The sequence below is a fragment of the Oryza sativa genome, chromosome 1 (genome assembly GCF_034140825.1).
Source record: "Oryza sativa Japonica Group chromosome 1, ASM3414082v1".
Classification (NCBI taxonomy): Eukaryota; Viridiplantae; Streptophyta; class Magnoliopsida; order Poales; family Poaceae; genus Oryza; species Oryza sativa.
The window spans coordinates 13,898,254-13,922,723 of record NC_089035.1 but is presented as its reverse complement, the minus strand read 5'-3'; the positions used below and the strand labels follow the sequence as shown (position 1 = coordinate 13,922,723).

Genomic DNA, 24,470 nt, shown 5'->3' with positions numbered 1-24,470 from the left:
TACATTCATCCAAAACATCCATAGACAACAAATCACATTTAATTCATCTACACAGCAGCACCAACAATCGAAACAACAAATCATCTAAACAATGCAATTCATCCATCGAAAAAAGAAGGAAGGGGGGAGGGTGGCGGCGTACTTGGAGAAGCGGCGTACTTGGAGAAGGCGACGCAGGCCGTAGGCGTCCTGGATCCCGGCGGCGGCGAAGACGAGGGCGGGGAGGCAGCGGCGAAGAGGTCGAGGCGGTCGGCGGTGCAGGCCGGTGTCATCAATCCAGGCGTCGGGGAGGTCGGGGTCAGGGAGGTCGGGGCCGGTGATGGACGGACGGAGGCAAACACACGAGGGCGGTGGTGGAGATGGCGGCGGTGGAGAGGTCGAGGCGGCGGTGGTGGTGGAGATGGCGACGGAGAGGGTGGCGGTGGTCGGGGATCCCGGCGTCGTGGAGGTGAAGGCGGCCGGCGTCGTGGATCCTGGTGTTGGGGAGGTCGGGGTCGGGGAGGTTGGGGGAGTCGTGGATCTCGGACGGACGGCGGAGAGGACGAGCGGCGGCGGTGGAGAGGAAGGCGTAGAGGGCGGCAGAGAGGGCGGGGGCGAGCGGCAGCGGTGGAGAGAGGGCGTAGAGGTCGGCGTAGAGGGCGGCGGAGATGGTGGCGGAGAGGGCAGCGGAGAGGTCGAGGCGGCGACGGTGGAGAGGAGGGCGGAGAGGGCGAGGCGGCGAGGGTGGCGGCGGTGGAGAGGTCGAGAGAGTGAGTGAGAGGCGGCGGCGGTCGAGATAGTGAGTGAGAGTGAGAGAGAGTGGCCGGATCTGGATCTAGAAGAGGTCCAACCCTGGGTCAACCCTAGTCAAACTCACCTGTGACGGGCTCTAACTGTGGGGCTGTCATAGGTGGGGCCGTCACTGGTGAGGTCACCTGTGACGGCCTCACAGTTAGAGCCCGTCACAGGTGAGTTTGACTACGTGGACTACAATATTTATTTAATTTTATTCTATTTCACTTAGTTCTTTTATTTTCCTTAACATATTTCCACATACACTACATTTTTATTTTAATTAATTATTTTACTAATTAATTTATTTTAGTTCCGATGGTTATACTTGCTTAATTATTTTATTTCACTTCTAGTGGGTGCTTCAATTAATTATTTTATTTGACTATTTCATAAGCAATATACTATTGATCATTGCGAACATATTAGAGTCATACAGATAACAGACATGTAGACATAACTACGTACATAAATTACAAAAATAATCCTTCCTCATGGTCGACGTGTGCATATTGAACGTCATCTTCTTCTTCCTCCTCTTCTAGAGGTATTTCTTGACCTATGCCGTGGATGTGCTGGTTGTAATCATCCTCGTCTGCAATATTGTCTAATCCAACAATTCTCCTTTTCCCTTCACGAACAACATGTAGTTTCTTGTTACACGGGTCAACTATGTAGAACACTTGAACAACTTGTTTGGCGAGAACGAACGGTTCATCCTTGTACGTGTTGTTAGCCAAGTTGACAGTGGTGAAACCTTCATTGTCAACCTTTACATTGCAAAGATCAACCCATCGACAACGAAACAACGGGACTTTGAACTTCAAGTAATCTATCTCCAATATTTGCTCAACTCTACCATAGTATTGATCACGCCGACCATCGTCACTAGCAGCCTCGATGCGTAACCCACTGTTCTGCACTATGCATTTGCTGTCTTGCTTTACCGTGTGAAAGGTGTATCTATTTATGTCATATCCTTGCCACGTGGTGGCACTCCATTCAGGACCCTGTGACAACCACTGAAGTGTTTCACTAGACAAGTTCTGCAACCTGGCAATTTGGTTCTTCAGCCACTCGTTGAAAGAAGACATGTGCTTATTTCTGACCCAACTCTCTGATTGGCCTGGGTTCTCCTGTAGGAGAACTGCAAGGTGTTCGTTAACGTACGACACCACCTCAGTCATATGATGCAGTACCGTGAAATAAGCTTTATCGTACACCTTCCGATCCAACCTAACAATCTTCCTTCCAACAGTACCAACACCATCAAGCCTCCCTTCGTGATGAGATCGTGGTAATCCAATTGAAGATGTTTCTGACATGTAGTCCACACAAAAATCGATGACCTCTTCGGTGGTGTAACTCTCGATGATACTCCCCTCGGGGTGTGAACGGTTCCATATATAACCCTTAAGGATCCCTAGGTACCTTTCACAAGGATACATCTGCGTCATGAATGCTGGACCACAACACTTTGTTTGCCTCACAAGGTGCATGGGAAGATGTTCCATTATGTCAAAGAAAGTTGGAGGAAAGTACATCTCAAGATGACATAGGGTTCTCACAAGTTCTGCCTGTAGTTCATCTAGTCCCTCGGGATCAATGATCTTCTGGCCGATTGCATGGAAGAAGAAACACAACCGCTGGATCATGTGTCGCACCTTAGGAGGCAAAATATTCCTTATTGCAACAGGCAATAGCTGTGTGATAAGAACGTGGCAATCATGCGACTTCATTCCTACCAACTTAAGATCTTGCAGTGAAACGAACCTACTGATTCTTGATGAGTAACCAGATGGAACCTTTATACCACTCAAACATGTTAGGAAATCAATCTTCTCTTCTTTCGAGAGAGTGTAGCAGGTTGGAGGAAGGTAAACCCTGCCGGATTCCGTGGTTATGGGATGTAGTTCCGAGCGAACACCCATTTCTTCTAGATCTCGTCGGGCGTTGTGACCATCTGTCGGTGATATGGGACCGGGAGTATCATGACTAGAGGCTTGAGGCAGACACAATCGCCCACGTGGCCTGGCACCTTCGGGGACGTCGGGCCCGAGGGTGAGGTGTCCGCCCTCCTCCTGATTTCCCCCGAGGGGGGGTCGGGTTGCGCTTGCCCCGGCCCCGAGGGCCGAGGCACCCCGACCCCCTTAAGGAAGTCTGCGCCACATATATGGGATAAGTGAGCACAGCTGTGCTCACCTAACAGCATTTATTGCAGTCTGGACAAGCGTGTCACGCTGCATGCAGCGCAGTACGGCGCGTTCCTTTATCCGGTCTGTGACCAGTCACAGACCGGTCAGATCACGGGTTAGGTGACGACTGGCGGTCTGACGCACGCCTTACCCCATCCCGTCAAGGTGTGAGCTTCTAAGCACTCGTCCCCAGCTGGAGCTAGCGTGTTACATCCCAGAGATGGCACGTTAACCCCGATCGATATATACCAGGCTTCATCCTAACCATTACAGGCAAGGTGTTACACAAGGAAGGGCAAACATGCATGTTGTTAAACTGACACGTGGTGGACAAGAATGACCGGTCTGACACTGGTCGCGTCAGCAACGGGCAGCCACGATCCCACGTTGCGCCTGTCTCCGCCGGGAGTGGAGGTAGGTGTGGGCTGTCCCATCGGAGTGTCATTCGGACAGCAACCATACCAATCTCCGTCCATAAAGAGAAGAAAAGTCCAGTTTGGAAAGGGAAGGGTGCATGTGGTATCCCCTTGAAGTATAAAAGGAGGACCTTGCCCATAGAGAGGGGGTTTTTTGATCCTTTTCCAGATTTAGAGCTTAGAACGGGGGAGAAGTTGGCTCACACTTTGTAGCTCATTCATACACAAATCCACAAAAACACAGGAGTAGGGTATTACGCTTCGCAGCGGCCCGAACCTGTATACATCGCCGTGTCTCGTGTGTCTTGCGGGCAGACGATCTTTCCAGATACAGAGGGAGAGCGAGAGCTTGAGATTTCACCCTAAGCCCCCGGCCGAACTGGCAAAGGGGGGCCTGCGCGGTCTCCCGGTGAGGAGCCACGAGCTCCGTCATCTGGCGCGCCAGGTAGGGGGCTCAGCGTGTGTTTTCTGAGCTCTCAGACTCTTCCGTGTGCGCCAAGTTTTTCTTGTTCAGCCTAATGGCCGAGCAAGGAAAAGCGCACGACCTCTCTCCGAGTGTGAGCGGCGACGACGGGGAGCCGAATCCACGCCGTCGAGCTCGTACTCCCCCACCTCCTCCGCGCCAAAGCCCTAAGCAGGGGGAGGCGCTTGAGAGGGTCGACAAATCTGTGGCATCACCAGTCGCAGGTGATGCAGGAGAACGGCGAGATGGGGAGCGTCGCCTCCTCGTCTACGGCGACGGCAGCACGCCTCAGGGTGCGCTTCAGGCTGCTGGCGCGCTCCTACGACACCCGCCTGTCGTCCATGACCCGGAGTCTCCAGCCCAACGATGGCTGGAAGACGTGGCCAACTTGGTCATGACGGCACAACAGCGCCTGGGTGCTGGTGGACGGTCCACCACCACCAAGACCTCCGGCGCCGCTACCACCGGCTCCGTGTCATCAAGGCGGAGGGCGCGGCGAGCGGCGGCGGCTGCACGTCATTCGGCTGCCACTCCCTCGTCGACACCGTCGACTCGGGAGGATCAGCATGGGGAGCCGGATGCCCGCCTCAACATCGAGCGCCGGCGTAATAGCCGGCGTACTCCCCGTGCAACGGAGGGCGCCTCCTCGTCCAGAGTGTCACCTCGACACGGACGTGAAGATCAGCCCTCCGTGCCCCCGGCCGGTGGTGTTGGCTGTAGAGCCTTTGTGGCGAGTCTTCGGAATGTCCGTTGGCCCCCAAGGTTCCGGCCCACCATCACCGAGAAGTACGATGGGAGCGTCAACCCCACCGAGTTTCTCCAGGTCTATACGACCGGGATCGAGGCCGCTGGGGGTGACGACAGGGTCATGGCGAACTTCTTTCCCATGGCCCTAAAAGGACAGGCGCGGGGTTGGCTAATGAACCTGCCACCCGCGTCGGTCCACTCCTGGGAAGATTTGTGCCAACAGTTCACCATGAACTTCCAAGGCACATATCCGCGCCCAGGCGAAGAAGCGGACTTGCATGCAGTACAGCGAGGCGATGATGAGTCGCTTCGCTCGTACATTCAGCGGTTTTGCCAAGTCCGCAATACTATACCATGCATCCCTGCACACGCGGTGATCTACGCGTTCAGGGGGGGTGTGCGGCACAACCGCATGCTCGAAAAGATTGCCTCCAAAGAGCCCCAGACTACCGCAGAGCTTTTTCAGCTCGCGGACCGAGTGGCTCGTAAGGAGGAGGCCTGGACCTGGAACTCCTCCGGTTCCGGAGTGGCAGCTTCGGCCGCCCCCGGATCCGCCGCTCAGACAGGGCGGCGTGACAGGAGGAGGAAGAAGAGGCCGGACCGTTCCGGCGACGAGGGTCATGTCCTCGCCGTCGAGGGCGCTCCGCGGGCCACTCGAAAGGGGAGGCCTGCGAGCGACAAAAAGAACGAGGCTGGTACACCCAGCAGGGAGCGCCTCGCCGGCAGGTGGTGCTCTGTCCACAACACCTCCCTCCACGATCTCGCGGACTGTCGTGCGGTCAAAAACCTGGCCGAGCGAACGAGGAAATGGGAGGAGGACAGGAGGCAGGAACGCCGTGAGGGCAAGTCCCCGGCGGTTCCTTCCGGCAAACGGCGAAGTGAGGCCAAGCAGAAGGCCCCCGCTGTTGACATCGATGATGGTGATGATGACCTAGGTTTCCAAGAACCTGGGGCCACCATTGCCACCGTCGATGGAGGAGCATGTGCTCACGTCTCTCGCCGGAGCTTCAAGGCTATGAAGCGAGAGCTTCTGGCCATGGCCCCTACCCATGAGGCGATGCGTCGGGCGCGGTGGTCGGAGGTTGCTCTCACTTTCGACCAGACCGACCACCCACCGTGCATTGCCCGGGGAGGGCAGGTTGCGATGGTGGTTTCCCCCACCATCTGCAACGTGAAGTTGGGACGTGTCCTCATAGATGGAGGAGCGGCTCTCAACATCCTTTCCCCCGCGGCCTTTGATGCTATCAAGGCCCCGGGGATGGTGCTCCAGCCGTCTCAACCGATCATCGGTGTGACGCCGGGGCACACGTGGCCATTAGGTCACATCGACCTACCGGTCACCTTCGGTGGACCCGCCAACTTCCGCACGGAGCGGGTGAGCTTCGATGTGGCGGACCTCAGTCTGCCCTACAACGCGGTCCTAGGGAGACCCGCGTTGGTGAAGTTCATGGCGGCGGTCCACTACGCCTACCTCCAGATGAAGATGCCGGGCCTCGGTGGCCCCATCTCTGTCCGTGGCGACCTTAAAGTCGCGCTTGCTTGCATGGAGCAGCGCGCGGACCGCCTCGCTGCTGCGTCCAAGCCCGAGGGTGGTGACGAGAGGCTTGGCCCCTCTGCCCCCACCGCCCCGAGGCAGCGGATGGCCACATGCGACGAGGTCCCGGTCAAGGAGGTTGCCTTGGGCGACGGCCCATCCAAGACCACACGGATCGGTGGTCTTCTGGATGGCAAATAGGAAGACGCGCTCGTCTCCTTCCTGCGGGCAAACGCTGACGTCTTCGCATGGAGACCAGCGGATATGCCCGGGGTCCCCAGGGAGGTGATTGAGCACCGTCTCGCCGTGCGGCCGGGCGCAAGGCCGGTCCGGCAGAAAGTGCGGCGGCAAGCCCCGGAACGTCAAGCCTTCATCCGCGAGGAGGTGGCTAGACTTTTGGAGGCCGGGTTCATCCGTGAGGTCATCCATCCGGAGTGGCTGGCGAACCCGGTGGTCGTTCCCAAGGCGAACGGCAAGCTTCGGATGTGTATCGACTACACCGACCTTAACAAGGCATGTCCTAAGGATCCTTACCCCCTGCCTCGCATAGATCAGATCGTCGACTCCACTGCGGGGTGCGACCTTTTGTGTTTTCTAGATGCATACTCTGGTTACCATCAGATTCGCATGGCTAGGGAGGATGAGGAAAAAACTGCGTTCATTACCCCCGTAGGAACCTATTGTTATACATCAATGCCCTTCGGGTTAAAGAATGCAGGTCCTACTTTTCAGCGTACTACTCGAATTTCTTTGGGTAGCCAAATAGGACGTAATGTTGAGGCGTATGTCGATGACTTGGTTGTAAAAACGCGCGACCAAGAGACCTTACTCTCAGATCTAGCGGAAACTTTTGAGAACCTCCGCTCCGCCCGCATAAAACTGAACCCCGATAAGTGCGTGTTTGGTGTACCTGCGGGCAAGCTTCTCGGGTTTTTGGTCTCTGCCCGAGGCATTGAGGCCAACCCCGAGAAGATACGAGCTATAGAGCGGATCCGCCCCCCCAGCAAACTTAGGGATGTGCAGTGCGTCACTGGTTGCATGGCCGCCCTAAGTCGTTTCATATCAAGGCTGGGAGAGAAGGCGCTTCCCTTGTTTAAGCTCCTCAAGCGCTCGGGGCCGTTCACTTGGACGGAGGAAGCTGAACATGCCCTTACTCAGTTAAAGGCATATCTCAGCTCTTCCCCGGTTCTAGTCGCCCCGGAGCCAAATGAGCCCCTGCTACTTTACTTAGCGGCGACCCCCCAAGTAGTTAGTGCAGCGTTGGCTGTGGAGCGCGATGAAGACAATCCTCATTCCGCGCACCCCCACCCTGTGCTGACTTGGCCCGGGAGCAAGCAGGGAGGAGAGGCCCCCGAGCCGAACGGTGGCCTAAGGCCCCTGACGACCGGAGTCGGCCCTCTCCCCGCTCGTCAGACGGTGCTGGGCGCCCCCGACCCTCAGGAAGGCCCCGAGGCCACTGCGGGGAGGCCGCACCTATCGCCCTCTGACCCCGAGGCTAACCCTGTACCGATTCGACCCGGGAGAGAGCAGGGAGAAGAGGCCCCCGAGCCGAACGGTGGCCTAAGGCCCCTGACGACCGGAGTTGGCCCTTTGCCCGCTTGTCCGATGACGCCAGGAGCCCCCGACCCCCAGGACGGCCCCGAGGCCACTGTGGGAAGGCCGCTCCTGTCGTCCTCCGACCCCGAGGTCATCGGCACAGAAGACGAGTGCGCCCCGAGGGGCCACTCGGACGAAGAACGCCCCGGGGGTACGGTCCCTAGCGAAGAGGATCGGCCCCGCCGAAAGGTGCAGCGGCCTGTCTACTTTGTTAGTGAGGCCCTCCGGGACGCCAAGACCCGATACCCACAGGCCCAGAAGATGCTTTACGCTATTCTGATGGCCTCGAGGAAACTGCGCCATTATTTCCAGGCGCATCGGATCACTGTGGTTACGTCTTACCCCCTCGGTCAAATCTTGCATAATCGAGAGGGTACAGGACGAGTGGTAAAATGGGCAATCGAGCTTTCTGAGTTCAATCTGCACTTTGAACCACGCCACGCTATCAAGAGCCAGGCCCTCGCCGATTTTGTGGCAGAGTGGACCCCGGCTCCAGAGACTGTCTCAATACCCGAGGCCAGCACGAACCCCTCTCAGCTGCCTCACACCGCCCACTGGGTGATGCAGTTCGACGGTTCTTTGTCTCTCCAGGGCGCCGGTGCAGGGGTCACGTTGACCTCTCCGAACGGAGACGTCCTCAGATACTTGGTCCGTCTCGACTTTCGAGCGACCAATAATATGGCAGAGTACGAGGGACTCCTTGCCGGACTCAGAGTGGCGGCCGGGCTGGGGATCTGCCGCCTCCTGGTGTTAGGTGACTCTCAGCTGGTTGTTAACCAAGTCTGTAAGGAGTACCGGTGCTCTGATCCGCAGATGGACGCCTACGTGCGCCAAGTACGGCGTATGGAGCGCCATTTTGACGGGATAGAGCTTCGGCATGTGCCCAGACGGGATAATATGATTGCCGATGAACTCTCAAGGCTCGCGTCCTCGCGAGCCCAGACCCCACCGGGCGCCTTTGAAGAAAGGCTTACTCAGCCGTCGGCGCGACCCGACCCCTTAGGGGAGACGGATGCGCCTGACCGGCCCCCGAGGCCCGTCGGAGTCCAGGCCTCGGGACCCGAAGGGAGCGCTCCAAGCTCCTTTAGATTGATTGCTTGGATCTCTGAGATCCAAACATACCTCGCAGATAAGACTCTACCTGAGGACCGCGAAGGGAGTGAACGCGTACAACGCATTTCCAAACGCTACGTGTTGGTAGAAGGGACCCTCTATCGGCGCGCGGCTAACGGAATCCTCCTGAAGTGCATTCCTCAGGAACAAGGCGTTGAGCTTCTTGCTGACATTCATGAGGGCGAGTGCGGAGCCCATTCCGCCTCGCGTACCCTGGTTGGCAAGGCCTTTCGTCAAGGATTTTATTGGCCGACAGCTCTCAATGACGCAGTCGATCTGGTCCGGCGATGCAGAGCGTGTCAGTTTCACGCCAAGCAAATCCATCAGCCGGCCCAGGCCCTGCAGATCATACCACTGTCATGGCCATTTGCTGTCTGGGGGCTTGATATCCTGGGACCGTTCAAACGGGCCCCGGGCGGGTTTGAGTATCTGTATGTTGCGATCGACAAGTTCACTAAGTGGCCCGAGGCTTATCCGGTTGTCAAGATCGATAAGCACTCTGCTCTTAAATTCATTAAGGGCATCACGGCCCGTTTTGGAGTGCCTAACCGTATTATTACGGATAATGGCACCCAATTCACTAGTGAACTCTTCGGCCACTACTGCGAAGACATGGGCATCAAGCTCTGCTTCGCCTCACCTGCCCACCCCAGAAGCAATGGCCAAGTGGAGCGCGCCAATGCAGAAATCCTTAAAGGCCTCAAAACCAAGACCTTCAACATTCTCAAGAAGCACGGCGATTCATGGATCGAGGAGTTGCCAGCGGTGCTCTGGGCGAACCGAACCACACCAAGCCGAGCGACCGGGGAAACGCCTTTCTTCCTCGTCTACGGCGCAGAAGCGGTTCTCCCATCTGAGCTCACCCTGAGGTCTCCTCGGGCCACCATGTACTGCGAGGCTGATCAAGATCAGCTTCGTAGAGATGACCTCGACTACTTGGAAGAACGAAGGCGGCGCGCGGCCCTCCGAGCTGCGCGCTACCAGCAGAGCCTGCGGCGCTACCATCAGCGCCACGTCCGGGCCCGATCACTCTGCATCGACGACCTCGTCCTACGCCGCGTCCAAACGCGTGCTGGATTGAGCAAGCTCTCACCAATGTGGGAGGGTCCGTATCGAGTGATCGGTGTCCCCCGGCCGGGCTCGGTACGGCTGGCCACGGGCGACGGCACGGAGCTGCCAAACCCGTGGAACATCGAACACCTTCGTCGCTTCTACCCCTGAAAGGGGGGGGTCGGGTGTCAGGTTTTGGCTCGGGCCAACCCCGCACCCCCCTCGGGTGTGCAGGATTGGCCGGGGGCTACCACACATGCACATATATCCCTTTTTCCTTTATTTCAGCATTTCAATAAAAGCAGTTTCAATTTTCTAAAGGTTGTGTCTGTGCCGTTTTTTCCTTTTGAAGAATCTTGACTTGAAATAATGTCACTCGTGCTCAACCTTACCCTCGGGGGCTCGGTTCGGTCAGCTAAAATCGCCAAACGGGGCCCAGAACCGAGCCGTGCCCCGGGGCGTGGTGAACTCCGGGGGGGAATCGGCAAAAACCCACAATCGGGTCACCCATAACCCTCGGTCACCACGTTCCCGGCCTGGCCAGTCTCGACATGCGGATCTCCCCAGGCACTAGCCCCGACCCGCGCTTTTCGAGGACTGGGACTTGGGCACGGGCCCTTATTTCAAGCTAAGACGCAAAAAGACCACGGCACAGATCATCCTCATCTCATATATAGCAAAATAAAACTAACACAAAAATTTTTTCATCATTTCTCATTGCAGATTAAGTTAAATTGTACAAAAAAGAGGCATGAAGGCCTTAGAAGAAAGAACAAGAAAAAAGTTAAGATTGGCGGGGGCCTGGGGGCTCATTCAAATGCGCCCGGGTCGCCGGCCTCGTCGCCACCGTCGTCCTCGCCGCTGGCGTCGCCCTCCTCGTCGGAGCTGGGGGCGAACGCGAGCCGAGGGGCCGAGCCCTCGAAGCCGTTGACGATGTGGTCAGCAGCATCCCTGACGCGCGCGCGCGCGTCGTCCTCGGTCCCGGGAGGGAACTCCTCCAGCGCCATCCAGGGAGAGAAATTGGGGTCCCGGGCCTGGTAACTCGCTAGCACGAGTTCAACCGCCCCCCGGGCGAGGTCCCTCGAGGATGACTTGATGGTCTTCTCGAGCTCCTCGGGGAGTCGTTCGAGGACCCAGGCCATCCTGTTGAGGTGCGGAGCGAGGCCTTCCAGATTGGTGGGGGGCACCGTCGTCTGGCCTCTCCAGAGGCCTGCTTGCCGACCGGCGCGCTTCATGCGGGAGACCGCATCCCAAAGCATGTCGGGCCCAATCTCGCCCGCCAAGCGAAGGGCCTCGGCCTCCCCGGTGGAGGAGTCCAGCGCTCGCTGCATTTCCGCGACGGTGTGTTCGGCAGCTGCGAGGCGGGCGGCTAAGTCGCTTTCGCCCGCGGCCGCCCCGCCGATAGGCGCCCTTGCGTCCAGCTCCTTTTCCCGCGCCTCGAGGTCAGCAGCCCGCTGCTCCAGTGCGGCTCTCTCGGCGCGGACGCATTCGAGATTGCGGCGCGCCTGCTCCTCCTGCGCCGCCTCGCGAAGGGACAGGCTGTCCGCCAGCCGTTTGGTCCTGGCCTCAGCCTCCTCGAGAGCTCGCTCCCGCTCAGCGAGTGCGTCCTCGCGGAGGCGGAGCGCGCACTCCTCCTCGGCGCAGGCGGCCTCATGCGCCGCCAGCGTCGCCTCTCGGAGACCAGCGGCGGCCTTGCGGTCCGTCAAGCCCCTCTCCACGGCGCCGGCGTGTTCTTCCAGCGCCATGGCACGGGCCTCAAGGGCCTCCTCGCGCCGCCGAAACGCCGCTTCAGTCTCCGTTACCCGCCGCTCTCGGGCAGCGGCGGAGTCAAGGACCCCTTGGGCGGCGTCGAGCTTTTTCTTCAGCTCCGCCTCCCAGCTTGCGTGCTGAAGGCGGAGAGTGTCTTGCGCCTCGATCATCGCGGTGGTAGAGATGAGGGCGGCCGCCCGCTCCTCCTCCACCTCACGGGCGATCTCCGCCAGCGCCGCTTTCCGGGCTTCAAGCTCCGAGACATGACGGCGGTGAGCCTTACGGCCCACCTCCACCATGGCGTCCACCGAGCGCCGCCCCTCCTCAACACGCGCCCATGCGGCCTCGAGCTCCGCTCGTTCTGCACGCAGGGCCTCCACTTGGGTGTTGAACCCATCCAGCACTGCGGTGTTTGCGGCGGCCAGGGCCTGCAGAAGGGGCTCGGCGCTCAGCGGGGCGACAGAAGATGAGGAGAAGAGCCGCCTTGGAGAAAAGGCGACGCGGCTTGGCCCCCCGGAGGATGCGCTGGGCTCGGGGATGTCCCCCGGGCCCGTTTGGTCCTGGGCGTCGCCCGGTGAGGTAGGCCCGGGCGATGCGCCCGCGGCCTCGTCGCGAGCCGCCTCGGAGGATGTCGCCTGAGGGCCGCCCGAGGGAGTAGGCCCAAGTGACGCGCCAGCAGCAGCTGTCGCCTCAGCCTGGCGAGCCCGGGCGGCCTCCTCCCGGGCAGCTTCTTCGGCTTGGCGAGCCCGGGCGGCCTCCTCCCGAGCAGCTTCCTCCGCTTGGCGAACCCGGGCGGCCTCCCGGGCGGCCTCTTCAGCTTCCCGAAGGCGGGCTGCGGCTTCACGCCGGTCAGACTCTCGCCTCCGCTCCTCTGCGGCCGCTGGATCTTCGGCCTCGGACTGGCCGGATTTGGGGTGGCGGGAGGAATGCGACGGGACATCGCTGAAGCAGAAGAAAAAACCAAAAGACGAACAAAATGAGTAAGAAAAAACTTCTCTTTGGGAGAAAGGTGGTTGCAATGAGAGTGAGACGAACCTGCGAGGGGGTCGGTTGAATGACCACCTTGGAGGAGAAATCAGGTTCCCCCGGCATGGTTCCGTCTCCCCCGTCTTGCGGAGCCGTTTCTTCTTGCGCTCCCCCTCGGGCTGCGACGTCGGCGCGGCCCCCTCCGGGCGCCGACTGCTGGCACGCGCCGCCCCGCCCCCTCGGGGAGGAGATGGGGGAGGTGTTCCTCCCAGCTTCCTCTTCCCCTGGGCGTCGGCAGGGCGGCTGCTCCCCGAGCCCCCGGCGCGGGGCCCAGAAGCACGACCCCCTCCTGGGGCAGATTGTTCCCCTCGGCGGCGCTCGCCCGCGCCGTCGTGGCCCTTAGGGGCTCTCTCCTCTGAGGCCCCGACCCCCATCATAATGGTTAGAATGGAGGCGCGGTCGGGATCGCTGCAGAGGGGGAGGATCTCCTGAGGAATGCGAGACGCCTCCGCGGAGTTAAGATTCAGCACCCTTTGGACCACGATCTTGAAGTCCTCGGGAGCCCAATCCCATCTGGCTCCCTGGTGGGTCCGCATGTAGTCTTCAGGCCCAGTGTACTCCCAGGCGTTCCGGGCGCGCCGTTGGAGCGGCGCAATCCGGCGACGGAGGTAATCGCCGTACACCATGGCCCCGGTGAGCCCCTGGGATTGCAGGCCCGCCAGGCGGTCGAGGACGGCGTCGTAGTCCTCCCCCAGATCTACCGGTGCCCGCCAGCTGGAGACCTGCGCCGGGGGCTGGCTTGGAAGTCGGAGGCGCGCTTCGTTGGCGAGGGGGGTGTAGAACCAGTCGCTCTTCCAGTCGTCCCACTTCTTGCGAAGGACGCAGGGGATGTAGCGGTTCAACACCGGCCCCCGCGGCTGGAAGTAGCAGCCGCCAACCACCGACGGCGGTGACACCGACTGCACGGTGAAGAACCACCGGAACAGCTGAAGAGAGGGGCGCACCCCGATGAACATCTCGCACAGATGCGCGAAGATGGCCAATGTCATCACCGCATTGGGGGTGAGGTGCGCCATCTGGAGGTCATAGAACTCCAGGACATCCATGAAGAAATGAGAAAATGGCGGGACCAGCCCAGCCATCGCGAAGGGGAGGAAGAAGATGGACCGCCCCGGGTAGTCTGGTGCCGGGCGCCCCTCGCCCAGCATCACTATCTCCCGACCGGTGGCGGACTCCGGCATGAAGCGGCGCGGCAGTCCGGCGTGCCTCTCATTCACGATGCGGGAAGGCGGTAGTACACTGCCGTCGAGCAGAGCAGAGCCCCGTGCCATGGCGGCGGAGGAAGAGATGATTGAGAACGAGCGCGTGTGGCGAAAATAGGGCGTAGCAGAGAAAGAGTTAGAGCTCAGGTGGCGAAGGCAAGAGGAACAATGGCGAAAGGAAGGAAGCAAATCCTTTTCTCAATGCTTTTATACCCTTGCCATCGCTGGGCCTGACTCCTCGTTTCTCGCGCCCACTACCTCGCTCCCTCGTATCTCGCTATCTCGCTCCCTCGTTTCCCGTGCCCACGCTTCCACTAATCCCATTCGCCCGCTTACGGCGCATTGAGTGGATATGCGGTTGTGGCAATCGAAATGGATTGTATCGTGCGCGCGTTAATTACGCTCGCCGACCGAAGCGGCGTTACCATATCTCCGGGCGAGACAAATCTGCTCACCCAGATTCGCGCGCTGCTCAAGTGGTGTGGCAGTCTTGAATAGACCGCCCATTATGGACAACCAAAGTTACCAATACCAATGTGCATGGATTGAGACCGTTGGGTATTTTGCCCAACTACGGAGACCGGTCCCACCTGTCACAGGGTGGCGTCACACCTGACCGCTTCCCTTGGGAAGGGAAATTGCTCTGGCATAACGCCGGGGGCTACTGTCGGTGATATGGGACCGGGAGTATCATGACTAGAGGCTTGAGGCAGACACAATCGCCCACGTGGCCTGGCACCTTCGGGGACGTCGGGCCCGAGGGTGAGGTGTCCGCCCTCCTCCTGATTTCCCCCGAGGGGGGGTCGGGTTGCGCTTGCCCCGGCCCCGAGGGCCGAGGCACCCCGACCCCCTTAAGGAAGTCTGCGCCACATATATGGGATAAGTGAGCACAGCTGTGCTCACCTAACAGCATTTATTGCAGTCTGGACAAGCGTGTCACGCTGCATGCAGCGCAGTACGGCGCGTTCCTTTATCCAGTCTGTGACCAGTCACAGACCGGTCAGATCACGGGTTAGGTGGCGACTGGCGGTCTGACGCACGCCTTACCCCATCCCGTCAAGGTGTGAGCTTCTAAGCACTCGTCCCCAGCTGGAGCTAGCGTGTTACATCCCAGAGATGGCACGTTAACCCCGATCGATATATACCAGGCTTCATCCTAACCATTACAGGCAAGGTGTTACACAAGGAAGGGCAAACATGCATGTTGTTAAACTGACACGTGGTGGACAAGAATGACCGGTCTGGCACTGGTCGCGTCAGCAACGGGCAGCCACGATCCCACGTTGCGCCTGTCTCCGCCGGGAGTGGAGGTAGGTGTGGGCTGTCCCATCGGAGTGTCATTCGGACAGCAACCATACCAATCTCCGTCCATAAAGAGAAGAAAAGTCCAGTTTGGAAAGGGAAGGGTGCATGTGGTATCCCCTTGAAGTATAAAAGGAGGACCTTGCCCATAGAGAGGGGGTTTTTTGATCCTTTTCCAGATTTAGAGCTTAGAACGGGGGAGAAGTTGGCTCACACTTTGTAGCTCATTCATACACAAATCCACAAAAACACAGGAGTAGGGTATTACGCTTCGCAGCGGCCCGAACCTGTATACATCGCCGTGTCTCGTGTGTCTTGCGGGCAGACGATCTTTCCAGATACAGAGGGAGAGCGAGAGCTTGAGATTTCACCCTAAGCCCCCGGCCGAACTGGCAAAGGGGGGCCTGCGCGGTCTCCCGGTGAGGAGCCACGAGCTCCGTCACCATCCTTTGTAGTACCTGGGTTAAGCTGTAATCCCATTAAACTCTCGCATACATTCTTCTCTACATGCATTAAATCTATGCAGTGGCGAACTTCAAGATCCTTCCAGTATGGTAGTCTCCAAAATATTGACTTCTTTTTCCACATGCTCCTCTCTTTTGTCTTTTGTTTTTCCACACGCTTCTCTGTTTTGTCCTTCGACAAGCTCTTCTCTTTTGTCTTTCAAACTTTCCTCTTTTTTCCAAACTCGTTGATTATTCCCATCACTAAGTTGTGCACCTCTGTCCCTGTTAGCTCTGCCCGGGGTCCGGCTGTATCTCTGTGTCCATTGAAATTCTTTCTCATATTCCTATACGGGTGATACCTTGGGAGAAATCTCCTGTGACCCATGTAGACCGTCTTGTGTGAATGCTTCAACCATTTGCTTCTTGTTTCCTCCATACACTCTGAACACGCCCATTTCCCTTTCATAGTTTGGCCAGAAAGGTTGCCAAGGGCCGGATAATCGTTGATGGTACAAAACAGCATCGCATGGAGGTTGAAATACTCTTGTGCATATGCGTCCCATGTTCGTGTTCCCTCATTCCATAGCCTTTCGAAGTCAGCGATTATCGGTTCAAGGAATACATCGATATCGTTGCCAGGTTGTCTCGGTCCTTGAATGAGCATGGCAAGCATAATATACTTTCTTTTGAAGCACAACCAGGGAGGAAGGTTATAGTTAACAAGCAGAACTGGCCATGTACTATGAGGACTGCTCAAATTACCAAATGGATTAATGCCGTCCGTACACATTGCGAAACACATGTTTCTTGGGTCCTTTGAGAATTCCTGGTAAATCCTATCGATTGTCCTCCACTGTACTGAATCTGCTGGGTGCCTCAGCATACTATCGACTTTCCGTTCCTCGGCATGCCAGCGCAATAGCTTAGCTTGTTCCCTATTCATAAACATTCTCTTCATGCGCTCCGCAATTGGGAGATACCACACCACCTTTGCGGGGCCTCCCCTCTTTGACTTACTTCCTTCACCTTCACTCTTTGCTCGTTTGTATCTTGATGCCCCACAGACAGGGCAGACATCGAAGTCAGCGTATTCCTTGTAATACAAAATGCAGTCGTTCGGACATGCATGAATTCTTCTGACCTCTAGGCCCAATGGACATAATACTTGCTTTGCTTCATATGTCGTCTGTGGTAAATTGTTCCCCTCTGGCAACAGGTCCTTTAACAGCTCAAGAAGTTCTGTAAAACTCTTGTCCGACCAGCCATTACTAGCCTTAAGCTTCATGAGTTCCAACACGCATGACAACTTGCTGTGCTACGACTTGCATCCATCATACAAGGGCATCTGACAATCTTCCACCAACTTACTAAACTTCTCAAAATCTCTGTCGTTTGTATAACCATCATACAAGGGCATTTGTATATTATTGGTTGTTAGTCATTAATTTATGCATATACAGTGATATCATACTACTATTATATATTATTATTATGTTAGTAATTGTTTGTAAGTGAGAGGTAATAAGGAGTAAAAATAAAGATTTAAGTCAAGATTTTAATATATATGTCCAATTTATATGTCACATGATCAAACTCATTCAACTTATATATAAATTGGACTAGAAAAAAATATCCGTGCGTTGCAACGGTTGAATGCTATTTTAATCTTATTATTGTTATACGGTTTAGCATGATGATACTTACTATGGGAATTCACTTGGATATTTTTTTTTAGAAAATTATGAGACGCAATTAGGAGTCCGACTTTCATCTCAAGTTAGCATGTAAGTTTTTTTAAAGAGATTTCTTATACGATTCCTTTTGTTTTTCCAAAAGCAAAAGAACTTAAAATCCGACTCAAACACGAATCTGTATTTCCAAAAGCGAACGAACTTAAAAACCAACTCAAATACGGATGACGTACCAAAATACTGGTAAAAATATTTTCAATTTTTATAATAGTAGAGATAAAAACACTATGCAAAATCACCTTAAGGAGTTATATAAACGGTATCGTAAAGTTTAGAGGTTGAATGTACGGTTTCAAAGTTTAGGATGTTAGACACGAAATAGGGGGTTATTTAAACTTTTCCCATTATCGCATACAAATCACTTTTTCCCTTCTCAGGTACAAACCAAACTAGCAAAGCTTCAGGGCACCTAGCCAGGTAACATTTAAGAACTTCTTAAAAAACCTATATCAGACATGTAAAATTTTCAGGCCAGGTGCATGCTCATGTCACCAACCAAACAGGTCCTTATGCAAGCATCTTCAGAGTGGTAGGATCAGCTGTAGCGAGTCAAGAATCCACTTCATTATTTAATCAAAGCGGAATGAATTTGTATTATTGATTTATTGTCTTTCATGATTACACTCTCACAACAGGTGGTAGAAACTATCAACAGTCCATCAATCTCAGCCGTCCGAGCCTTCATCCACGGACAGATTAGACACTAGCACTGTATACTTAAGCAAAGCCGGGCACACGAACGCGGATTAAACCGTGGGGTAGAATGGGGAGGTGGCGAGGCCACAGGTGCCCTGGGGCCACCACACGTCCTTGGCCAGGTACACGTAGCCCTGCTCGCCCCAGTCGTTGCTCCACGAGTTCTTGGCGATCCAGTACTTTTCCCCGCCGAAGTTCTCGCAGTAGCCGACGATGGTGACGGCGTGGTTCACACTCCCGGGGTTGCAGGGGCCCTTGTACACGCCGCCCTTGTAGAACTGGAACTCCTGCGCGCTCGCGTCGATGTACACCGTCACCGGCTGCCTCGCCACGGCAAGCGCCAGCTGCCGCTCGTCGTTGGGCGGCACGGCGGCGAAGCCGGAGACGGACGCCGAGTGGTCGAACAGCAGCTTGCCCACGTCGCAGCTGCCCTGGACGCCCGTGTACGGGTACTTCTCCTCCGACGTGATGCCGCCGCGGGACGCCACCAGGTTGAGCGCCGTGTCGGAGTGGCCGCCGCTGCAGCCGAAGCTCCCGGTGTCGCAGTCCACCATCACCTGCTCCGACAGCGACACCAGCTCGCCGGTCTTGATCTTGTGCAGGCCCTCGATGGCCGCCGCGGACGCGAACGCCCAGCACGACGCTGCCATTGTTTCCAACCCAACCAACAAATCAGCAATGCATTAATTGGCCGGAGCTAGCAGAGACGACAGAGAGCATGTCGATGTAGCTTACCGCAATTGCCTTGGAACTTGACGCCGGTGACGGCGCCGCTGGAGCGCCAGTCGACGCAGCACGGCTGCCAGGAGTGGGGCGAGATCGGGGTCGGCGGAGGGGAGTGGAATCCGGAGGCGTTGAACCCGGTGAACTGCTGGACGAACTCGGTGGAGGTGAGGTCGCCGAACCTGTTCATGCCGACGACGGAGTCGGTGATGGTCTGCGGCGCGAAGGCGCCAACGCCGGAGGAGAGCTGGGTCTGGCTGCGGAACGCGCCGATGAAGTTGGTGTTGCCCTTCCACACCTGGTACCGCTTCTCCTGCTCCTCCGGGCACGAGTAGTGCTTCGCGTACTTGGCCATCCACTGCGAGAACATGAACCTCAGCTCCTTGTCGGACTTGTCGCACGACGGCGGCGGCGGCGGCTGAGGGTTCGCCGCCGCCAGTAGGACCTGCAAGAGGCAAGTGATGGACAGGAGAAGCCCAAGAAGGAGAGGCTTGGAAGAAGCCATTTTGATTAATTAGATTATGTTTGTCGATCTCTTGTCTGTACTTAGTGCGTGTAGCTTATGCTTTTTCTTCTGTGTGGAAAACATGCTTACATAGCAAGGTTTATATAGACCTCTTGACCATGCATTGATGCTTACTAGTAGTAGTAGTTGCCTTGTTGTCAGTTGTGACTTGGGACTTGGGGACTTGGGAGTAGTTGTGTTGTGTATGCAAGAGTAGACGAGAGAAAATTGTGATTTTGCTATCGCAAAAGGATGGATTTGCTAGAATACTATCCCCTCAAAGTGATTCATTAAAATGCTATCCAAAACTAAGGGGTGTTCACTGAAATGCTATTTTGGGTCTTTCTGGTTACTAGAAATGATTTAGCTCTATTTTCATTTTTGTTTTGACCAAAATACCCTTGCCTCAGATAGGTTTTTACCAGATGGAATCGATCTCATCCCGTCGGCATCGAAGCTAACTGAGGAGTAGCGACATCGGCAGCGGCGACATCGTCGCGCCTCCGCATCGGGTCCGGCTCCGGCGCCGGCCCCGCCACTCTCCGACCTGCTCCTCCCCTCCCTCCTGCCCCAGTCCACTCGCGCCGCAACCTCGGTAATGACCTCGGTAGGTGTCGGCGAAGAGCGTGGCGGCCTCGACAATGGAGTCCGCGGAGGCGTTGGCGTTGGCGATGGCGCAGGTGGGGAGGAGCGCACCGAGCCTCGCGGTGTTGACGGGGAAGCCGAGGAGCGAGTTGCGGAGCAGGTGGCAGAAGCACCCCTCCCCGCCGCCGCCGCTGGGGGAGACACCGCGGAGGAAGGCCGCGCAGCGGGCCTCCGTGGGCGCGGGCACGGGCCGCACGGGCGGCGCCACCACCGCGACGTGCGCCAGGCACGGCGCCACCGACACGATGGCCACTGCGCACGGCGTCGCCGGCGGCACCTCTAAGAACGCCCCCGCCGCCGACGCTGCCGCCGTGGCCACGACACCACCCCCGGCGCCGGGAAGACGGGGACGTGCGCCACCACCACTGCCGCCATGTTCATCCGCTCGCGCCGCTGGGTCGCCGCGGCTGTCGCCGAAACGTCGGGGTGCTCGCTAGGTCGACGCCGGCCTCCCCGCCACGCCTGCTGCGCCCTCCCCATGCCCGCCGGTGGCAGCCGGCCACCGCTGCTCCCGAGAGAGAGGGGAAAAGAGAGATGAGTGAGTATGACAGGTGGGGCCCGCATCAGGGGTATTTTGGTCAGAACAAAAATGAAAATAGAGCTATTCTAGCAACCAAAAAGACCCAAAATAACATTTCAGTGAACACCCTTAGTTTAGAATAGCATTTTAATGAATCACTTTGAAGGGCTAGTATTCCAGCGAATCCATCCTTTTGCGATAGCAAAATCACAATTTTCTCAGTAGATGAGGATGTTTGGTCAGTGCACTAAGTAAATTAATTGAATTTTATGCTAAGTTGCAACCAACTAATGTTGTTTGGGGCAAAGGAATGATCGTCTTTAGTTCATAGGGAATGACATTTTCCATTCATGTTTTCAGGAAATATCACAAAAGGTACAATGTCTTTGAAACTCTCATTTCAATTTTCTCCTTTCCAAGGAAGCATCCTTGTTGTGATTGGCAGATTGAACACTTCCTTTTCCCTCAAAAAGATTGAACACTTCCTTCGATATTAAGATGCTTCCGAAGGATTCAACAACAACCATAAGATCCTATACCCAACATGGTCATAATTTAGCAAGCTTATGATTTTAGTCATATGTAACGATTAATAAATCATTATAGTTGAATGATGCATGGGTCTGTTCAGCATATGGCGTGGATAAACTAGGTCCCCGTATATCTTGGTTGCTGAATATTTTGTTGAAACCAAATCTTGGTTGCCGAATATAAGAACGCTTATGATTTTAGTAGTTTGCAACAAACCATGTGCTTGAGGTTGAGGGGGTTAAAAAAACTAGTGACCAAACCGTTTTGTCTCAACGGTGCACATCCTTATTTTTTAATTCTTCAATTGCATCCATGCTTGAAAAACACACGCACATCACCTATGATCAGGGTTTAATATATCGCTCGCCTACACACTGTCAGTACAAATGACCTGCACAACATCGTTCGAGCTAGAGGGTGATGTTTTGCCAGGTCAGGAAATTAGTTCTCAAATTCCACTAGTCACAGGTAGTTATTAGTACTGGTTGTTGTGATGTCTCGCTCTGCATTACAACAAAAAAAACTTAATTACCTAACAAATTACCAAATGAAAATGCCTTTACACAAAAACACTCCAGTGGCAATATATTGAGCTGAAGAAGTTCTAATTGTACACTCTTGCACATGCAGAACTTTACACAGGCCACGCTGTCATATATATTGACGCACATTATTATATAAAATAGTTTTTTCGGTGTAGTAGAACATTGAAGTCGATCATTGCTAATTATCGTGAGGATCTTGAGTGATCATCAAGTACAAATGCTAGCATTGACCATTGCTAGGGTCTAAAATTCCGAAATTTTAGGTCAATCAATCCCCGCCACAATATAGGAAACTATTTCGACCTCTTTTTTTTGGAATTTTTCTTTTTTGGATTTGGTAAAAATTTATTTCAATTTGACCAAATATATTTAAGAGTTCAAATTATTTCAGACTTAAATTATAGCAATATCCAAAAAATTTGATGTTATCGATCCCCCGATAGGATTAGGAAAACCGACTAGGCGAAAATAATAACCATATATCAATTTGATTCCACCTATATATGGATCGGATGATGACAAAATCTGCGACGAAATTGATCTACTAGGTAAACGAATCGTACTGCGATCATGCATATTGTGTCAAACCTGCTTGCTAGTGGCACTGGTGGAGAAACCATCTTTGGTCGGTTGGCGAAATTCCACAATTGTCCCAGTTCTAATAAAAACCGGGACTAAAAAGCATATTTAGTCCTGATTTAAAAGTGGAGGGGTACTTTTTGATCTTTAGTCCCGGTTGGTAACACCAAGCAGGACAAATGATCATTTTTAGTCCCGATTCAAGAAGTTGTCGGGTTCAAGACAGACCCCAATTATTTTTACTCCCGGTTGGTATAAACAACCAGGACTAAAAATAGATCTTTAGTCCCGGTTGCTTATACCAATCGGGAGAAAGAGTACCCCGAACCGCGCGCCATCATCTCGATATTATCCGCGCGCACTCCTCTCGATCTCCTCCCCTCTCATTACTCCTTCTCCATCCCTTCCTCTCCCCTTCCCCTCCCGTTCCTCCCCTTACCCTCTCTGAGCGGCGGCTAGGTGGGCGGTAGCGGCGGCCCGGCGGGAGCGGCGGCGGCCGGGCGTCTGGGCGCGGCGGGCTGGCGGGCGGGCGCAGCGGCCGGCCGGCTGAACCGGCTCCTCCCCTCTGCTGCCGGATTTTTTTTTTGAATTTTTGATTCATTGGATTTGATCTGTGATGTATGTGATATTGGATCTGATCTGGGATGTATTTGAGTTGTGATATATTTTTTGTTTGAGATTTTGTGATGTGATGTATTTGTAATCTGTGATGCATTTCTTTCCAATATGTGATGCATTTCTTTCCAGATCTGTGATGCTACATTGATTTGTGGATGATTTGGGGATATGATCGGGGATATTTAGGGAGCAGATTGATATGAGTAAAGAAATAACAAAAAAAAGAAAAAAAATAGGGATCAACCAGGACTACTCCCACCATCTTTAGTCCTGGTTGGTGTTATCAACCGGGACTAAAGATGGATTTTTAGTCCTCGTTATTCACCCGGGACTAAAGATGGGTATATTTAGTCCCAGATTCATAGTCCCGGTTGTATAACCGGGACTATAGGGGGGTTTCCAACCGGGAGTAAAGCCTTTTTCTCCAGTAGTATGGGTACCGAACTCCAGTGTGGGATTCGAATTTGCACAGTTGGTGTCGTCAACATCGACACAGTAGTTGCCAACCAATTAAAATTGCTACTTTGCTAGACATCATATGGAGCGTGCAGCTTGTAATTAATCAAATTAATTAACGGTTTAAACACTTGCATTGTTTTCTGGCTACCGATCGATTGGTGATTTGGAAGCTGAAACCATACTAAATACGAACATATGCATGCATGCCAGCCCTTATCCGAGAGAGACCCTATGTACGACGATTTTGAACGAATTGGTCGAGTGCGTTTTCACCAACTACCTGCCCGACTGATCGTTATGTACTAATCGACCAAGTAATATTCCATATGCCACTGTGTTTACGTAAGCAGACTGTGCTTTAATTATACTCGATCCCAACATTTAGCGTGAGGAAGTATCAAGTGTTGCGTAATGTGCATGTGGGGATTATGGATACCCCATACCTACACGGCATGTATAGTCTGATTGGGTATGGGGTGTCATATATAGCTAGAATATCTTTAAGAGGACTCGGGTTAAATTCTAAACTTGTATGTCAAGGAAATAACCAAGGTCCTAGTCGGTTACGATTGTATTTTATCTGTAACTACATATTCCGTTAGGGATATGGACTGTATTTTGTAATACGGACCCCTTCCCCTATATAAGGAGGGGTCCGGGTGCCTCTAGGGGCACGGTTTTCACCCAAATCATACGATCAATAATACACTCGGCGGATTAATCCCCGGACAGGACCCCTTCCCCTATATAAGGAGGGGTCTGGGTGCCTCTAGGGGCACGGTTTTCACCCAGATCATACGATCAATAATACACTCGGCGGATTAATCCCCGGACAGGAGTAGGCTATTACTTCTTGATTAAGAAGGCCTGAACCTGTATAAAATTTCTTGTCTCTTAACCCATCCACTTTTCCAGCTTGATAGCCACCCCCTTTTAGTATTGCCGAAATCTTGTTTCGACAGTGCATTTTTCATTTATTTGACAATATATATACAAATCATATAAAAGTCATTAATTTATGTTTTTTTTTAGAATTACACAGTACAACGCAGACACTCACAACGCACGCGCACTCACCCTATAAACACACGCACACAAACCCTACCCCTATAAGCATCTTCGAAGACTGGGCCAACAAATTCTGGAGAGATTGACGAAGTCACCACAGGCGCCTCGTTGTTGACGGGTACGTCGCCTACCACTGAAAACACAACGCCGTTAAATCCTGGAAAATTCGCTCCCATGGGGAGTCGAACCCAGGACCTCAGGTGCTACTGAGGCTCTTGGC

General features: G+C 54.6%; 2 protein-coding genes across 2 annotated transcripts; both read right to left on the bottom strand.

The window, feature by feature from the left end:
- Positions 1-17,929: 17,929 nt before the first annotated feature.
- On the bottom strand, positions 17,930-19,357 carry LOC4326501 (macrodontain-1). The gene is made up of 2 exons (XM_015778556.3): positions 18,793-19,357; positions 17,930-18,700 (listed from the first exon to the last, which is right to left on the bottom strand). Exons 1-2 carry the CDS (start codon positions 19,283-19,285, stop codon positions 18,108-18,110), a joined length of 1,086 nt encoding a protein of 361 aa, XP_015634042.1. The 5' UTR covers positions 19,286-19,357; the 3' UTR covers positions 17,930-18,107.
- A 385-nt stretch (positions 19,358-19,742) lies between these two features.
- On the bottom strand, positions 19,743-21,383 carry LOC107280841 (non-specific lipid transfer protein GPI-anchored 25). The gene is made up of 2 exons (XM_015782158.1): positions 21,373-21,383; positions 19,743-20,337 (listed from the first exon to the last, which is right to left on the bottom strand). Exons 1-2 carry the CDS (start codon positions 21,381-21,383, stop codon positions 19,743-19,745), a joined length of 606 nt encoding a protein of 201 aa, XP_015637644.1.
- Between the last annotated feature and the right edge of the window lie 3,087 nt (positions 21,384-24,470).

What these genes read in the sequence shown, in the direction of transcription:
- LOC4326501 (XM_015778556.3), bottom strand. Translation starts at nt 19,285, where the DNA reads ATGGCTTCTTCCAAGCCTCTCCTTCTTGGGCTTCTCCTGTCCATCACT. An exon ending in CAAGTTCCAAGGCAATTGCG is followed by an intron (nt 18,701 to 18,792) that starts GTAAGCTACATC and finishes AAACAATGGCAG; the next exon opens with CGTCGTGCTGGGCGTTCGCG.